General features: G+C 31.8%; 1 protein-coding gene across 1 annotated transcript in view; it reads left to right on the forward strand.

Annotated features, from left to right (window-relative positions):
• LOC308652527 (snake venom 5'-nucleotidase-like) overlaps window positions 1-16,906 on the forward strand; it is a gene marked incomplete at both ends in the record, with an annotated part of 49,157 nt that overhangs the window by 4,813 nt on the left and 27,438 nt on the right. The window contains one exon of the mRNA XM_081300368.1: window positions 11,875-12,026. Within this exon, the coding sequence (XP_081156494.1) occupies window positions 11,875-12,026 (152 nt within the window). The remainder of the gene's footprint in view (window positions 1-11,874; window positions 12,027-16,906) is intronic.

Raw genomic sequence — 16,906 nt, forward strand, 5'->3', positions numbered from 1 at the left:
CCATTTCCAATTTTCTGAGGAACCTCCACACTGTTTTCCATAGTGCTTTCACCAATTTGAAGTTCCACCATCAATGTATGAGTGTACCTTTTTCACCACATCCTTGCCAACATTTATTGTTGCCTGTATTCTTGATGATTACTATTCTGACAGTAGTGAGATGAAATCTTAGTTTTGATTTGCATTTCTTTATATATCCTGGAGATTAATGCTCTATCTGAGGTGCAGGTGGAGATGCAGATTTTTTCCAGTTTTGTAGGCTGTCTCTTTATGTTATTTAGTGTTTCCTTTGTTGCAAAGATAAATTAGGAAAGCTACCCCATTCACAATAACCTCAAAAAAAAATACATGGGAATCAATGTAACAAATGATGTGAAAGACTTCTACAATGAAAACTACAGAACACTAAACAAAGAAATTGAAGAAAACCTTAGAAGATGGAAAGACCTCCCATGCTCTTGGATAGGCAGAATTAATATTGCCCAAATGGCCATACTCCCAAAACTGTTACAGAAATTTGATGCAATTCCTATTAAAATTTCAATGATATTCTTTGTAGAGCTAGAAGAAGCAATCATAAAATTAATGTGGAAACATAAGAGACCCGGAATAGCCAAGGCAATTCTTAGCAAGAATAATGAAGCAGGAGACATCCCATTACCAAACTTTAAACTATACTACAGAGCAACAGTAACAAAAACAGCATGGTATTGACACCAAAATAGACATGTAGACCAATGGTACACAATAGAAGACACAGAGACGACACCACGTAAATATGTTTATCTCATGCTAGACAAAGGTGCTGAAAACATACATTGGAGAAAAAATACCCTATTCAACAAGTGGTGCTGAGAAAACTGGAAATCTGTATGTAGCAAAATGAAATTAAACCTCCCTCTCTCACCCCCCACAAAAATCAACTCAAAGTGGATCAAAGATTTGGGCATTAAAACAGAGACCCTGAGCCTAATAGAAAATAAAGTATGCCCAAATCACCTTCATGTCCGCTTATGTCCCGACTTTTTAAAGACTTCTAAAGCACAAGAAGTAAAATCAAGAATCAATAAATGGAATGGATTCAAACTAAAAAGCTGTTTCTCAGAAAATGGATGTTATTAATTTTTAATAGGTTTCCTTTCAATTTTTATGGAAGCCTAAAGAAAAACGGATTGACTTTTGAGGGCTTAAAAACAATATACGTCTGACAGCAGAATTGGATTTGGGAAATACATTCTTTGTATGTTTTATGCAGTTCAGTACAAGCTCTTAGTAGTTTTATTTCATCTCGTGCCTTTTATTAAACCTACTATTCATATACATATTTTTTATACTAAGGAAAATGTTAGTGTCTTTGGTAGAGTTCAAGAGATTTGGATCAGCAATATCTTTGGTATCAGAGGTATGAAACTTGGAGACCATACTGAGATAGTAGAAAATAGACCACATTAGTGACTGCCTTTGAAGGAACAAATGAAAGTACTCATCTGATTTCTGGACTATTCTGATGATAAAAAGAAATCAGAACTCATTTAATGAATATTCTTGTGCGGTTGGCTTTTCTGGGAATATTCTGTTCATAATTGTAACTAAGAAGTTGCAGAAAGAATTTGTGTGTATTTAGATTGATGGAATTTCTGGACCATTTTGACTTTGATTATAAGATTAGCAAGATGTCATGACTTCTCTTCCTTAAATGTTTGTGTGTCTGAAAGTTAGTCTTCAGTTCCATTGCTCACTTCTCTGCTTACTGAAGTAGAGATTTATTTAATATTTATTTGGTTCAACAAATATTCATTGAAAGTATACCATTTATCAGGTATGGAATACCTGGTGTATGGGTTATTAATAATATAACTCAATAAAATGAACCATATAGGGAATTTTTTAGGCAGTGATGATATAGCAGGGAACAGAAGAGAAAAAAATCCAGCCCTGATAAGTGCTTGTGTTTTAGTTGGGAGTAAGATAAAAGAAGAAAGCATGTATTTTATCAGATGGTAATAAATGGAAATAATACAGGATAAGCAGAATAGGAAGTATGAATTTGAGATTGGGGATGGCTACTATTTTATAAAAATGTTAATATGATGGAGTCTCATGGATTGGGTGTCACTTGAGGTGAAATGTGAGTAAAATGAGGTACTATGAGACATTTGGTTGTCTGTGAGGAGTGTTATAGGTTGAAGAAATTGCAAGAGCAAAGGTTCTAAGATGAAAATGTGCTTATTGGGTTTCATGACCATCAGGAGGCAACTGGCTGGAGCTGAGAAAGCAAAGGGATATTAGTAGAAAATGAGATCACAGAGTTAGCATAAATCACATCGTAGATGTAGTGTCATATTGACAATTTTGGTTTTCACCTTAAATAAACTGGGAATCCACTGGAAGTTATGAGTAGAGGAATGATATAAACTATCAGATTTTAAAAGTATCATTCTGCTGTATTGAGAATAGACCTTATGGAGAGGGAGAGATGCTAGATTTATAGATATGAACATAACTAGACATAATTACCATAATCCTAGCCATCATGGAACATATATAGACTAGAATTAGACAGACCAAAACAGAAATCCTCATAAACAAAAGTAAAGTGATCACATAATAAGGGCAGTGATAATGTCTAATAGGGCACCTCCTTAGTTGGAGAGGGGTTTGGTAATGTTTCTTTTGGGGGTGGGTTATAGGGTGAATAGGAACTAATTAGACAAAATATATAGAACTTGTGCTTGTTCACTTTGAAGTTTTGAGCTATTACTTGTATTGCAAATGTAAATAGGCAGTTCTCAAAACAGCCCAGGGAGGCTTACAAATCTCTATGAGATCCTTTTATGTAAACCTCATAGCCAAAACTATTTTCATAATAGTCTTAATAGATGTTCTTTGCCTTGTTCACTCTCATTTTTTCATGAGTATATTGAGTTTTAAAATTTGATTCATAAATGGTTTGAGATATCACATTGAAAACAATTGTTGAGAAACTGTTTTACTGAGTTTTGGTGTATTATCGAATAATACCCACAGTTATCTGGAAAGTTTATTGAAAGACTTTTCCAGTTACTTGTGTGAGACCAAATTTCTTCATATTCTTCAACCAAAGCAACCTATTTCAGTAGTGTTAATGCAGCAGCAGATATGAGACTCCAGATGTCCCTGGAAATTTGCAGAAGTCTACTCTTTTTGTGTACGTGTTTGAACATGTATTCATTAAAAATGTACATGTACTGGATTTATTGGTATTTAAATAAATTAACAAGTATATATATATTTCTGAGATGGTAAGTAATAGCAGCTATCACCCATATAAAAAGGCTTTTTGGCTTCTTAATTATTTTTTAAAGTATGTAAAGGTTCTTGACTGAAAAATTTGAGAACTTCTAATTTAGATTGTAAATTTGCAGTGGCAAGATCTATTTATATTAATTTTGTTTCTCTAAGACCTAGTAGTGTATTGCCATTTGTAAATTCTGGCATTAACAACTTCATATATTCTATTCCTAGATTTATAATCTAGCCTCAACCTCTTTTCAGTCCTATATTTTTGTCTGCCTGTTGAGAAAACCCACTTTGATGTTTCCTTGAATAGTACATTCTGTGTCTAATATCAAACTCATCAGCTTTTCTCCATAACACCTCTTTCTCATAACTTTGATCTCTCATTTAATATATTAACCTTATCCCAAATAATTTACATGGCCTTTCCAAAGTGTAAGACTGTAATTGTGACCTATTTTTATAGATTTTTTTCTTTTTTCACTTTATTTTATAACATTGATTCTCAAATTTTGCATTTATTAGGGTTTCCCAGAGGGATTTTTAAAACACATTTCTGTGCCTGACCCTAGCATCTGAGAAGGGGACATAAGAATTTGAATTTCCATTGTTTCCAAGTGATACTGATTGCTTCTGGTCTGAAGAAATACTTTAGGAACTGCTGGAATACTTAACACTAATCATCACATATGGCTTGTACTTTTAAATTTTATAATCTTGCTCATATTTTTATTCTTTTTTACTTAGATGATTCCTGAGATTTGGACCAAATCCTATGGCTTTTACTGTCCATCTTAAATATAGCTGTCCTTAGGGTCATCTGAACTCCTGTACTGGTTAATTTTTATACTAATAATTTTTTCTTTACTGTCTTGTATAGTGCATATGTATTATTTTCAAATGTTTTTCCAACATTTAAAAAGGGAGGTATTTAGTATACTGAAAAATACAAATCTTAAGGGTAAAGCTTACTCAATTTTTACTAATGTAATCATATAGATAAGAAGTATTTCCAGCACAGTACATGACTTCTTCATGCCCTTTCCATTCACTACTATCTTTTCTCTACCCCTTAAGATTGTACAGCAAGCATCATTTGTGTTTGGCTGCTTTTGCTTAGCATTGAGATTCATCCATATTGTATGTAACAATAATTTGTTCCGTTTATTGTTGAGTTGTATTCTAACTGTGAATACAGCACAATTTATTTATCTATTGTAATGTTGAAGGGCATTTAGATTGTTTTCTTACATTTGCTTTTATGAAATCACTACCATCAGCATTCTTGTATAATAATTTGGTGTACCGAATTCATTTCTGTTGGGTGTATGCCCAGGAATGGAATTTTAATGTCACATACAGACATATGTATAGTTTTAGTAGATGCTGCCAAACATCTTCCCAAAATAGTTTTACCAACTTATGTGTCCATCAGAAATGTATGAGAGTTTTAATTGCTTTGTATTCTTGCCATTTTTTTTTATTGTCTTTTTAATTTTACCATTGCGGTAGGTGTGTAGTTATATGTATAGATATACCATGTGGGCTTAATTTGCATTTCTTGTTAAGTGATAATATTGAACATTTTTTTCTCATGTTTATTGGCCAGTTGCATTTGTTCTTTAGTTAAGGCTTAAGATTTTTTTAAAAAATATAGTTGCCTGCCTTTTTAAAAATTGATTTGTAAGAGTAGTTAATATATTTTGGATATTATTCTATTGTTGAATGTGCTTTAAAGATATATTCTGTAGTCAGTATTTGACTTTTTACTATTCTAATTGTGTATTTTGATAAGTACATGTTATTAATTTAAACTAAATTTATCAATACATTCTTTTGTGATTTATGTTTTTCTCATCTTAAGAAGTCTTTGCTCCAAAATTATGAAGATGATGTTCTATAGTTTCTTCTAAATAATTTATTGTTTTGGTTCTTAGATTAGACTTGTGATCCACCTTGAAGTAATATTTATGTGTTTTGAGTTAGGGGTAAAATTTTGCTCTTGTAGCATATATTTTTAATAATTCTATTTATATGTGTATACTTGCACTATTTGTATATTTAGATCTAGTCTTGTTAATTGAAAAAGCTGTTTTTTCCCACACTGAAAAGAAGTGTTTCTGTAGCAAATCAAGTGACTATGTGTGTGTTTACTTTGTTCTCTTTCATCTAAGATAATACTTTACTATCTTAATTACCATAGCTTTATCGTAAGTCTTGATGCTCAACTGAGTAAGTCCTTTAGTTTACTTGTTATTCAATGTTTGCTTCTCTATTCTAGAACTTTTGCACTTACATATAAATTTTATGTTGAAATTTATGTAGTAAATTTCTAAAAAAAGATTTTCTACCTAAAACATTCATATTTCTAGTTTGATGATTATTTTTTCCCATGAAACGATATTGAAATTTGATACTTTTTTGTATCTTTTTTAGATAGGTGCAGGAAAATCAACGATTTTTATCCTTAATGTAATACTTATGTTTTGCTTTTATGTTCAACTATCCTTGCATTCCTGGAATAAACCCTACTTGGTTATAATGTCTTACTCTTCTTACATATTACTTAATACAGTCTGCTAACATTTTGTTTAAGAATTATATGACTGTCTTCATAAGTGATATTTTCTTATAATCTTCTTATGTTTTTCAGGCTTTGGTATCAAGATGATTCTGACCGTATAAAATTAGTTGGAAAATCTTACTCCTTTTCTCTTCTCTGGAAGAATTTGTTTAAGAATAATAGATTTTCATCTTAAAAGTGCTTGGAAGAATTCTCCAGTGGAGATATAGGACTGGAGTTTTGTTATTGCTGAAAAGTTCTAAATTAAGGTTTCAGTTTCTTTAATAGACAGGAAAATTCAGATTTTTTACAACTTTGTGTTGATTTTGTTATATTTTTCAAGGAATTTGTTTTGTGTGAATTTTCCAACTAATTGACAGGAGGGGTGGGGTGTGTGTGGTGTGTGTGTGTGTGGTGCTGATATAGAACTCAGGGCCTCCTGCATGCCAGGAAGACACTGTACTCCAAGACATATTCTTATCCCCCTACCAGGGGTATTTTTAATATTTTCTTTTTTATTGTCTTAAAATTTATAGAATCTTTATTAATGTTTATTTATTTCTGTTATTGATAATTTAATTTTTCTCAGTTTTTCTATAGCATATTTATTTTATGAATTTTTTTCTATGAATTAAATTCTAGCTTGATTGAGTTTTTTATTTATTGTATTTTTGTTTTCACTCTTTTTTTCTAGTTTATTTCAGCTTAATTTGGTATTTGTTTTCTAAATTGCCTGGAGGTTGAAACTTGATTACATATTTAAAAATTTTTCTGCTTTTCTAGTATATGCATGTTGAACTATAAATTACTAATACCATATTAGCTCTATTTCACAAGCTGTAAGGTGTTGTATTTCCATTATTATTCATTGCAGAATTCCAGTGTGATTTTTAATTAGACCCATAACTTACTTAGATTTGTGTTGCCTAATTTCTAAATATATAGAACTTTTCTACTTTTGTTATTGAGTGCTTCTTTAATTTCATTAAGGTAAGGGAGAATATTCTTTATGTTATAGAACTTGAATACTTATTAGATCTAGCATATGTTTTTTTTTAAATTCAGATTCCCTCAAACAGGCATATTGTGTTATTGTGTATAGTCTTCTGTATGTGAATTTTGTCAAGTTGGTTAATCATGTTTTTCAAATATTTTGTATCTTTATCAGACTTTTCATTTAGTTATTCTATCAGACACTGAGAAAAGTATTTTTTTAAATTGATAAGATAATGAATTTCTTCATTTTTTCCTTTTATTTTTGTCAACTTTTGTTTTATCCTTCTTGAGGCAGTGTTATTGATTGCATACAAATGTATTTTATATTTTTCTGCTGAATAAACACTTTAATAGCTAAAAATAGTATACCTTTTAATCTGTAGTAGTACTTGCAGTAATATTTCTTAAGTTCTATCTTTTCCTTATATTTATATATCTATATCAGTGTTCTTTTGGTTAGTGTTTATATAGTATATTATTTACAAGTTTTCAACTTTTGATAGTGTTATATTTAAAATGCATCTCTTTTGCACATAGTTTTTCTTTTATTGATTTTTGAAATTCTTATTCCTTCATTTTTTAATTTTTTGTTTTTAAATATATATGATAGAAGTGTGTATTTTGACATATTATAATACATGGGGTGCAACACATTATAATTTTGAACCCATTGTTGAACATGATGTGGAGTTACACTGGTTGTGTATTCATATATGAGCATAAGAAAGTTATGTCTGATTCATTATATTGTCTTTCCTATTCTCATACTTCCTCACTTTCCTTCATTCCCCTTAATCTAATCTCATGAATTTCTATACTTCCTCTACTTATCCTCCCTTGTTTGGGTTCACATCTACATATCAGAGAGAACCTTTGACTTTTGGTTTGGGGGAGTGGCTTATTTCACTTAGCATGATATTCTCCAGCTCCATCCATTTACTAGCAAATGCCATGATTTCAGTCTTCTTTATGGCTGAATAGTATTTCATTGTGTGTACTTACCACATTTTCTTTATCCATTTATCTGTTAAAGGGCATATAGGTTGGTTCCATAGCATGGCTATTGTGAATTGAGCTGCTATAAACATTGATGTAGCTGTGTCACTGTAGTATGCTGGTTTCAAGTCCTTTGGGTATAAGCTGAAGAGTGGAATAACTAGGTCAAATTGTGGTTCCATTCCAAGTTTTCTGAGGAATCTCCATACTGCTTTCCAGAGTGGTTGTACCAGGCTGCATTCCTACTAGCAATGTATGAGTGAAGCTTTTCCCCTACATCCTCACCAACATTTATTGTTACTTGTATTGTTTGTAATTGCTATTCTGACTGGAGTAAGATGAAACCTTAGTGTAGTTTTAATTTGCATTTCTTTAATTTCTAGAGATGTTGAACATTTTTCATATTTTTTTGACTATTCATGTTTCTTCTGTGAAGTCCCTGTTCAGTTCCTATGCCCATTTATAGATTGGGTTATTTGTGTTTTCGGTGTTAAGTTTTTTTGAGTTCTTTATATATACTGGAGATTAATGCTCTATACTGGAGATTAATGCTCTATCTGAGGTGCAGGTGATAGATATTCTCCAATTCTGTAGAGTCTCTGTTCATGTTCTTGATTCCTTTGCTCTGAAGAAGTTTTTTAGTTTGATGCCATCCCATTCTTGATTTTACTTCTTGTGTTTTAGGAGTCTTATTGAGGAAGTCTGTTCCTGAGCTGATATGATGGAGAGTTGGGCCTGTTTTTCCTTCTACTATGCACAGGGTATCTGGTCTAATGCCAGGGTCCTTGATCCACTTTGAGTTGAGTTACAATGTATCTCTTGCAAGTAGATAATTGTAGGGTTTTTCCACTTAATCTTTTTATCTCTTTTATTTAATGGGAGTGTTTAGTCCATTTACATGTATATATCCTTCATTTGTTATTTAACTTATTTTTTTTAAAGAGAGAGAGAGAGGAGAGAGGAGAGAGGGGGGGAGAGAGAGAGAGAGAGAGAGAGAGAGAGAGAGAGAGAGAGAGAGAGAATTTTTTAATATTTATTTTTTAGTTTTTGGCAGACACAACATCTTTGTATGTGGTGCTGAGGATTGAACCCGGGCCGCACGCATGCCAGGCAAGCGCGCTAGCTTGAGCCACATCCCCAGCCCTGTTATTTAACTTATTAATCTTCTGTTACTTCCTGAACGTTGCATGAAACTTATAGTACTTTAATTATCTTCCTCCTAGTGTTTATGTGTACCTCTTTTAGTTTCATTTATACATGACATTATTAATATTTTTCATTTGAATAGTCAGTTAAAAAATTATGGCCAGTCAGGATGGTGCATACCTGTAATCCCAATGACCTGGGAGGCTGAGGTAGGAGGATTGCAAATTTGAGGACAGCCTCAGCAACTTAGCAAGACCCTAAGCAATTTAGAGATACTCTGTTTCAAAATAAAAAGAGTTGGGGATGTAGCTTAGTGGTGAAGTGTCTATGTGTTCAATCCTCACTATCAAAAATAAATAAAATAAAATTACATATCTACCTTTTCCAGTGCTCTTCATTTCTATGTGTATAGTTCAGTTGCATTTACCTGGAATCATTTTGTCAACCTGAATAATTTTCTGTAATATTTCTGGTAATACAGATTCAATGGCAATAAATTTTCTTTTTGTCTATAAATGTCCATGTTTCATTCATTTTTTAATCATTCCTCATTGACCATAAGATTTTAGATTAGCAGATATTTTTTTTCCCAATACTTTTTGTAAAGTCTTATGGCCTCCAAAATTTATGTTGTAATGTCAGGTATCAGTAATGTTGTATACATCACCACAATCGCCCTACTAACCCTTCTCTACTTTTAAGTTTTTTATGTTTGTTTTCTAAGCAGGTTGATTATGATGTGCTAAGGTAGTTTTTTCTTCATATCTTTCTTTGCTTCACTGAGGTTCTTGAACATGTTAGTGGGTTTTTTTAAAATCAACTTGAGGAATTATGGATAATAGCTCTTTAAATATTCTGATACAGACTCTTTTTCTTCTCCTCTTTGGATTCTAATTACTTGAATGTTGTGTATGTTAGACTTTATTTTCTGTTTAACCTTTCTGCATCTTTTATACTCATAATGTCATTCATCCATAATTGACAGATATCCCCCAGTCAGTGATAAATTGCTTATCTCTTAGAGGTTTTCAACTTTATGGAATTTCAAGTCATTTAATTCTTTTTACTCCCTTAGTTCTTTGATGTTTTCAAAATTATTATTTGTTTTTGAAATGGGAATGTAGTCTGCCAAAATTTCTACATCCTGTTTGAGAGCAGAAGCCTCACTTAGTCCTTTACTAGATAGTTTAATCTTAAATTTAGCTAGTATTCCTTATATATTTTGTAGTATAATACTTGGTGACTAGTCTGAGATTTTGATTTGGAAATCTTATAATATAGACTATAACTGGGACAATGTGAGTGAATAAATTTTGAAACAGGAATGTATGCTAGTTTCCCCGCTCCCCCTGACCAAGCATGATTTAGCTTTCTGTGGTTCCAATTACCCAGTCAACAATGGTCTGAAAATATTAAATAAAAGCTTCCAGGAATAAATTATTCATATTTTTAAGTTGTATTCCATTCTGTGTAGCTTGAAGAAATCTCATACTGTTCTGCTTCAGGGCTTGAATTGTCCCTTTGTCCAGCATATCCATGCTTTATGTACTGCTTACCTTTATTTTGTTGCTAACGTAGTTATCAGATCAAGCATCATGGTATTGCAATACTGGCTTTGAGTAACCTTTATCAAAAATAAGTAAGTGCAAGAACAATGATGCTGGTATTTTTCATATGCCAAAGAGATTTCCCAGAGCTCACAAACTTTAAAATGAGAAGGATGACTTTCCTGAATTTGGTTGGGAAAGGGTATTCTGGTTATGAAGGAATAGTACGTTTGAAATAAAAGTTTGAGAGAGATTTTCTATTGTCCCTGGGGCTAGAGTGCATTTTCAAAGAGGAGATAAGGCTGGAAAGACATGTAGGAATCAGGTACATCTTTAAAAGGATTTTTTAAATTGCAGATGTGGCCACAACAATGAGTTTATGTAGTGGACTAGAGATAGTTATTGAAGTAGAAGAGCCTCTTCAAGGTGTTAATGTCACAAAAAGAATGGCAAAATATGGAGAAAAGGGAAAGGTACATGAATGTGGGGAGATAAATTTTGGTTTTCGTTATGTAAAAAAAAGATCAGAATCATGTACATAGATTTTTCATAATCTAAGGTCAGTTCTTGAAGTGAGTGCTGTTACTGAATATGTCAGGATTTGCTGGCACAGCAAGTGGTAGATTTAGATAACTTGAGGCTTAAAAGGGAAGTTTTGTCCAGTCTAAAATTAGTTTTGGGGAATGCCTCTTTTCTCTCTCTTCTCCTCACTCCCTATTCTGTTTATTGTGGAAGTCAGAAAATGGGCAGTGGCCACTAGAGAGGACAAGTTTAGTAAAGTAACTACAGTCCTCAGGGAAAGTTCAGATTTCAGTGAAAGCAAAGGGATGCATTGGATGAAGGAAGTATACAGTAATGAGTCTTGAGGAATTTGTTTACCATTGGAACATTAGATTATAAGGATGGAAAGAGGCATTCTCTTATATCAAACTTGATGCAATAAATTTAATTTAAAAAATTTAGTTAAACATTAGATAAACCTCCTTTCATCTGGTCCCCAGGGGATTTAATTTATACTTAAGGATTTGTATGTTTAGCAAAGTTTGTTTTGCTATGTACTTTAAAGTGTGCTCTTTTAATCCATTTCGCATAATTTTAAGTATCTTTTGAGTTATAATATATCTCATGTTTAAATGGAAAATGATTTAAGAAATTTGTGTTTTAATTTTTCAGAATGCAACTATACTAAAAGGTGAGGTATGTTGGTTATAGGAAGTGATCTAATTAAAAATTGTTGTGTTTTCATATTTTGGTTTTTATTTTAATTTAAAGGAAAACCATGTTGCTGTTTAAGATGTTTGTTTCTTTTTGACAAAAGTATGAAATTATAGCATATAACTTTTTTTTTAGATTTGCAACAGCTGTGAAAAAGTTTGATTTCTTGAATCCACTCTTGATTTTTAGTGGTGACTGCTTAAATCCTTCAGTTTTAAGTACAATAACAAAAGGAAAGCATATGATTCCTATATTAAATGAATTGGGAGTACATTTTGCAGTTTTTGGTAAGTATTTGTAAGCATTTTTTATTACTTGAAATCTAATTTACATACTGCTTCTAGAATATTTTATGGAACAGGAGTTAAATAACTCTGTTTATCAGTTTATAGGCACTAAGACAGAGCCAGTTATCAGGACTGTTCAGTAAATATGAAAATTTGTAATCCAACCTGGATTTGACTTTATATGATAATATACAGTCTGGGCTGTATAGTGTTTGACTCTCTCTCTGAAGAACGTACAGATTTTCCATAAGTGGTGTTATTTTTAGTTTATTTGAATTGTTTGTAACACAAATCTATAGTTGGTTGATTTCAGTGTTCTTTTTATAGACTTTTTGGGTGGTTTCTATTCTAAGAAGGCAAGACAAACTTGTTGGTTATATTCAGCTTATTAGTTTTGCTAAGTATTATATGCAGTTTGTTTTGACACTTTAAATTATTTTTAATGAATTTAGTGCAATTTTGAGAGTATAGAAAGTACCAAGACATGGTAAATAATCACTCATAATGCCATAATTTTATGTTAACATTTTGTGACATTTCCTTAAATGTGGCTAGTTCAATTGAGGTGTACTGTAAGTTTAATATACATACTGGGTTTTTAAGACTGAAAACGGAAGAATGTAAAATATCTCAATCTTTTTTTGTATTGATCTCATGCTAAAATACATTGGAATATTATGATAAATAAATAAATATATATTAAATTTCTTTTATCTATTTCTTTTTTAAATGTGGCTGCTAGAAAGTTTAAAATTACACACATTGCTTACATTTTGTTTATGTTAATGATAGTATGGAGTTTAGCATAGAGAGGCATATCTAATCCTTAAAAAGGGAAGAAGGAGTTCTGTGAAAAGGTTAGTTGCTAGATTACATGACCTTCAGTAAACTATTATCAGCCATTCTGAAATGACTGAAGAAGAAGGAAGAAATCTAGGGAATATATACCCTGTTTGCTTTCTTAATCAGTTCTCAAATTTCTGTGTCTATCATTGGTTTGATCTAATAGGAAGCTGGCAGATAAAGGAGCCAGCTAATGAAGTCGGTAGAAGCTGGACTACCTAAACCTAGAGTAGGATAGTAAAAGGTAGAGAATAAATATAAAGGAGTCTACTGAATATTTCCATCATAATCACCCCTTTGAAATGCATTGTAAATATATTTTTAAGGACTCTACATCCTATTTTATGTATTACATTATATTATGACTTTATTAGGAAAGTTATAATATTCTCTTAAGTATGGGTATTATTCAGGATATATAGTTGCATTTAATTTAAATAAAAAATAAATGAAACAGAATTGTTGGTTGGAATAGCAATCAGTTAACTGAGTATTTTTAAAGTGTTTCCCAGAATTTGAGAAACTTTTTATAGTTTTTTTATTTGCATGACTTTAAAGTGTTTTATTGGTGCATTATAATTATACATATAATAGAGGAATTAATTATGCCATTTTTAAACCTGTACAAGTTATATTTTGATGACTCTCATTGCTCAGCCCCTCCTCTTTACCTCCCTTCCTCCCTCCACCTGACACCATTCCTCTACCCTACTGGTCTTCCTTCTCTTATTATTTTTTTAAAATTAGGCATTATAATTATATATAAAAACAGGATTCATTGTGATATATTTATTTATAGACTTAGCATAATTTGGTAGATTTTGTTCCCTAGTACTTCACTATGCCCTCTGTTCTTCCCTTGCTCTGGATGCCTCTCCTCTATGCTGTTGGTCTTCCCTCTGTTTTAATGAGAGATACTTTTCTTATTTCTTCTTTTTTGCTCTCTTGCTTCCACAAATGAGAGAAAATATTTGACCCTTGACTTTCTGAGTCTGGTTATTTCACTTAGCATGATGTTTTCCAGTTCCATTCATTTATCAGCAAATGACACAATTTTGTTCTTCTTTATGTATAAGTGAAGCTCCATTGTACATAGAACACATTTTCATCTATTGAGAGACACCTAGGCTGGTTCTGTAACTTGAATATTATGAATTGTGCTACTATAAACATTGGAATATATGTCCCATTTTAGTATGCTTTTAGTTATTTTGTATAAATACCAAGGAATGGGATAGTTGGGCCATATGGTGGTTCCAATCCTTGTCTTTTGGGGAATTTCCATACGACTTTTCAATGTGGTTATACTAGTTTGAAGTCCCACCAACATCTTCACCAGCATTAATTATTTATATTCTTGATGCCATTCTAAGTGGAGTGAGGTGGAATCTCAGTATAATTTTGATTTGCATTTCTCAGAGTGCTAGGGATGTTGAACATTTTTTCATATATTTGTTGGACATTTGTATTTCTTCTTTTGAGAAATGTTTGTTTTGATTATTTTCCCATTTATCGATTGGGTTATTTGTTTTTTTGGTGTTTTGTGTTTTGGGTTCTTTAAATAGTGTGGATATTAATTGCCTATTAGAATAATTTATTGTTCCTTTTCTCTGTCTATATTCACTCTCTTGGTGTTCTCATCACTGACTTCAAATCCTATTTGTTTGCTGACTCCAAAATCATATATTTGATCTGGATTGCTTGCCTCAACTCTGGATCTTCTTAACTAACTGCTTAATTGACATCTTGACTTGGATATTGAATAGGTCTGAAATTAACCCCTCATTCCCCAACAAAATATTCTCCTCTGTAGTTGTGCTTTCTTAGTTAATACAACTCCATCTTCTTCATCCTTGTATCTGTTAGGTAAAAACATCTTAGGTGTCATTCTCTTAGCAGCCTCAAACCAGTTTTCTAGCTGATCCTACTGGTTATGTTTTTGAAACATGTTCAGAATCTATTCACTTTGTCCTATCCACTCTATCACCCTGGTTTAAGCACCTTTATTTCTTTTTTGGATTATTACCAGAAAATGGTTTCCTAGTTCTGCTTTTGCCTTCCCATAGATTATTCTCATCACACCATCCACCATCTGACATTTTGAAATGTCAGATAATGTCCTTTTTCTATAAAAAACTCCAATGTCTCCTGAAGTTAGTCAAAGTAAAATCAAGTCTTCACAGGCCAATCAGGACCTGATATGATCTAGCATTCCATTACTTTTGGGATTCACATAATATTGCCTTGTCATTCAACTTACTTTGCTGGCACTGTTTTGTCAGTCTTATATTTCTCAATCACTACTGGAGTATTCTTAACATAAATTCTGTGCTTTTGCTGTTCCCTCTTTCTGATAAACTCTTCTTTCAGTTATTTACATGGTTGGATTTTCTTGCTTAAATATCTACCCAGAGTTGCCTTCTCTGAGGACCCTATTTAAAATTACACCCTTTACTTTTGTGTTCGATCTGCCTTTCTTGTTTTACTTTTTTCCCAAAGCAGTTATTAGTTTCTAACATTTTGCTTAATTATTCTTTGTTTGTTTGCCTCATTCAATGAGAGTAGAATTTTTTTTCTGTTCTTTTATTTGCTGTATTTTTAATACCAACAGTAGTGTCTGGCATGTTGGAGTTGCTCAATAATAGTTCTTTAGTATATGAGTGAAGATATTTATTTGCATTGTTTTTAAGGACATGAGATTACCCCAAGTTGCTTCATAGATTACACAGTCTTATATAGTTCAGTATTAATTTGTGTTAATACAATAAGGTTCAATACAATACAAATGGTTCAGAATTAAGTTATACAGTCTTAAATAGTTCAATGCAGTTTCAATATTTATGCCTTAAATAAGAATGGGAGATATTACATGCCACTATCTTAACTAACTTCTAAGTGAGTGCACTTATAATAAATGAAATTGTGATATTTATAGAAAACTACTAGACTTTACCTGTCTTTACTGTATATCTTGTTTTTTTTCTTTTTAAATACACTTTATGTTTTAGAGCTGTTTTAGGTTCACAGCAAAATTGAGAAGAAGATACAGCGATTTGCCATTTATCCCCTTCTCCTGCATATGCATAATTTCTTCCATTATCAGCATTGTCATTCAGAGTGGTATATTTGTTATAGTTGAGGAACCTACGTTGACATATTTTTGTCACCTAGAATCCATAATTAACATTAGGGTTCATTCTTGGTGCATGTAGCAAGTCTTTTTTAAGTTGATGGACACAATATCTTTATTTTATACATTTTATTTTTATGTGGTGCTGAAGATTGAACACAGTGCCTAACAAGTGCTAGTCAAGTGCTCTACCACTGAGCTATAGCTACAGCCCCATGTAATAAGTCTTAAAGTCAACTTGTGTCAGTCTTTTCACTATTTTGTTGGCTATTCTGGGTCTTTTCATGCTCCATATAAACTTTAGAATAAATTTTCTGATATCCACAAAATAATTTCTTTTGATTGGGATTTTGATTAGGATCTTATTGAACCCATAGATCAATTTGGGAAGAACTAGTATCTTGGCAATATTGAGTCTTTCCATGAATATTCAGTATATTTCCATTTATTTAGTTCTCTGATTTCTTTCCTCATGTTGACTATATACATATTTTGTTAGATTTATACCTAAGTATTTCATTTTTAGGGGTGCTAATTTAAATGGTGTTATTTTAAATTTTCTATGAGAAACTAGAATCCTTTTGAAGTAGGTAAGTGTGCTTAGACTCACTAAAATTTCAAATTTGCATATTATTAACCTAGGATTAATTATACCATTGTATTTCCCCCATATTGTAAGGCTTCTTTTCCCTCCTTCTTTTTTTTTCACCTTAATTAATTAATTTATTTCTTTACACATAACTGAAAGTGATGTTACAGTACATAAGTTATTTACAACTGTGAAAGTAATGTGTTGCAAAATAAATTACCTAGAAGGCAGCAAAAGTCCCTCCTTCTTAATAGGGATAGGAAAAGCATTGGAATGAATCTAACATGGCTTTATCATGTATATATATGAATATACCAC

The sequence above is a fragment of the Spermophilus citellus genome (assembly GCF_964194105.1).
Source record: "Spermophilus citellus genome assembly, chromosome: 1".
In the NCBI taxonomy this organism is placed as follows: domain Eukaryota; kingdom Metazoa; phylum Chordata; class Mammalia; order Rodentia; family Sciuridae; genus Spermophilus; species Spermophilus citellus.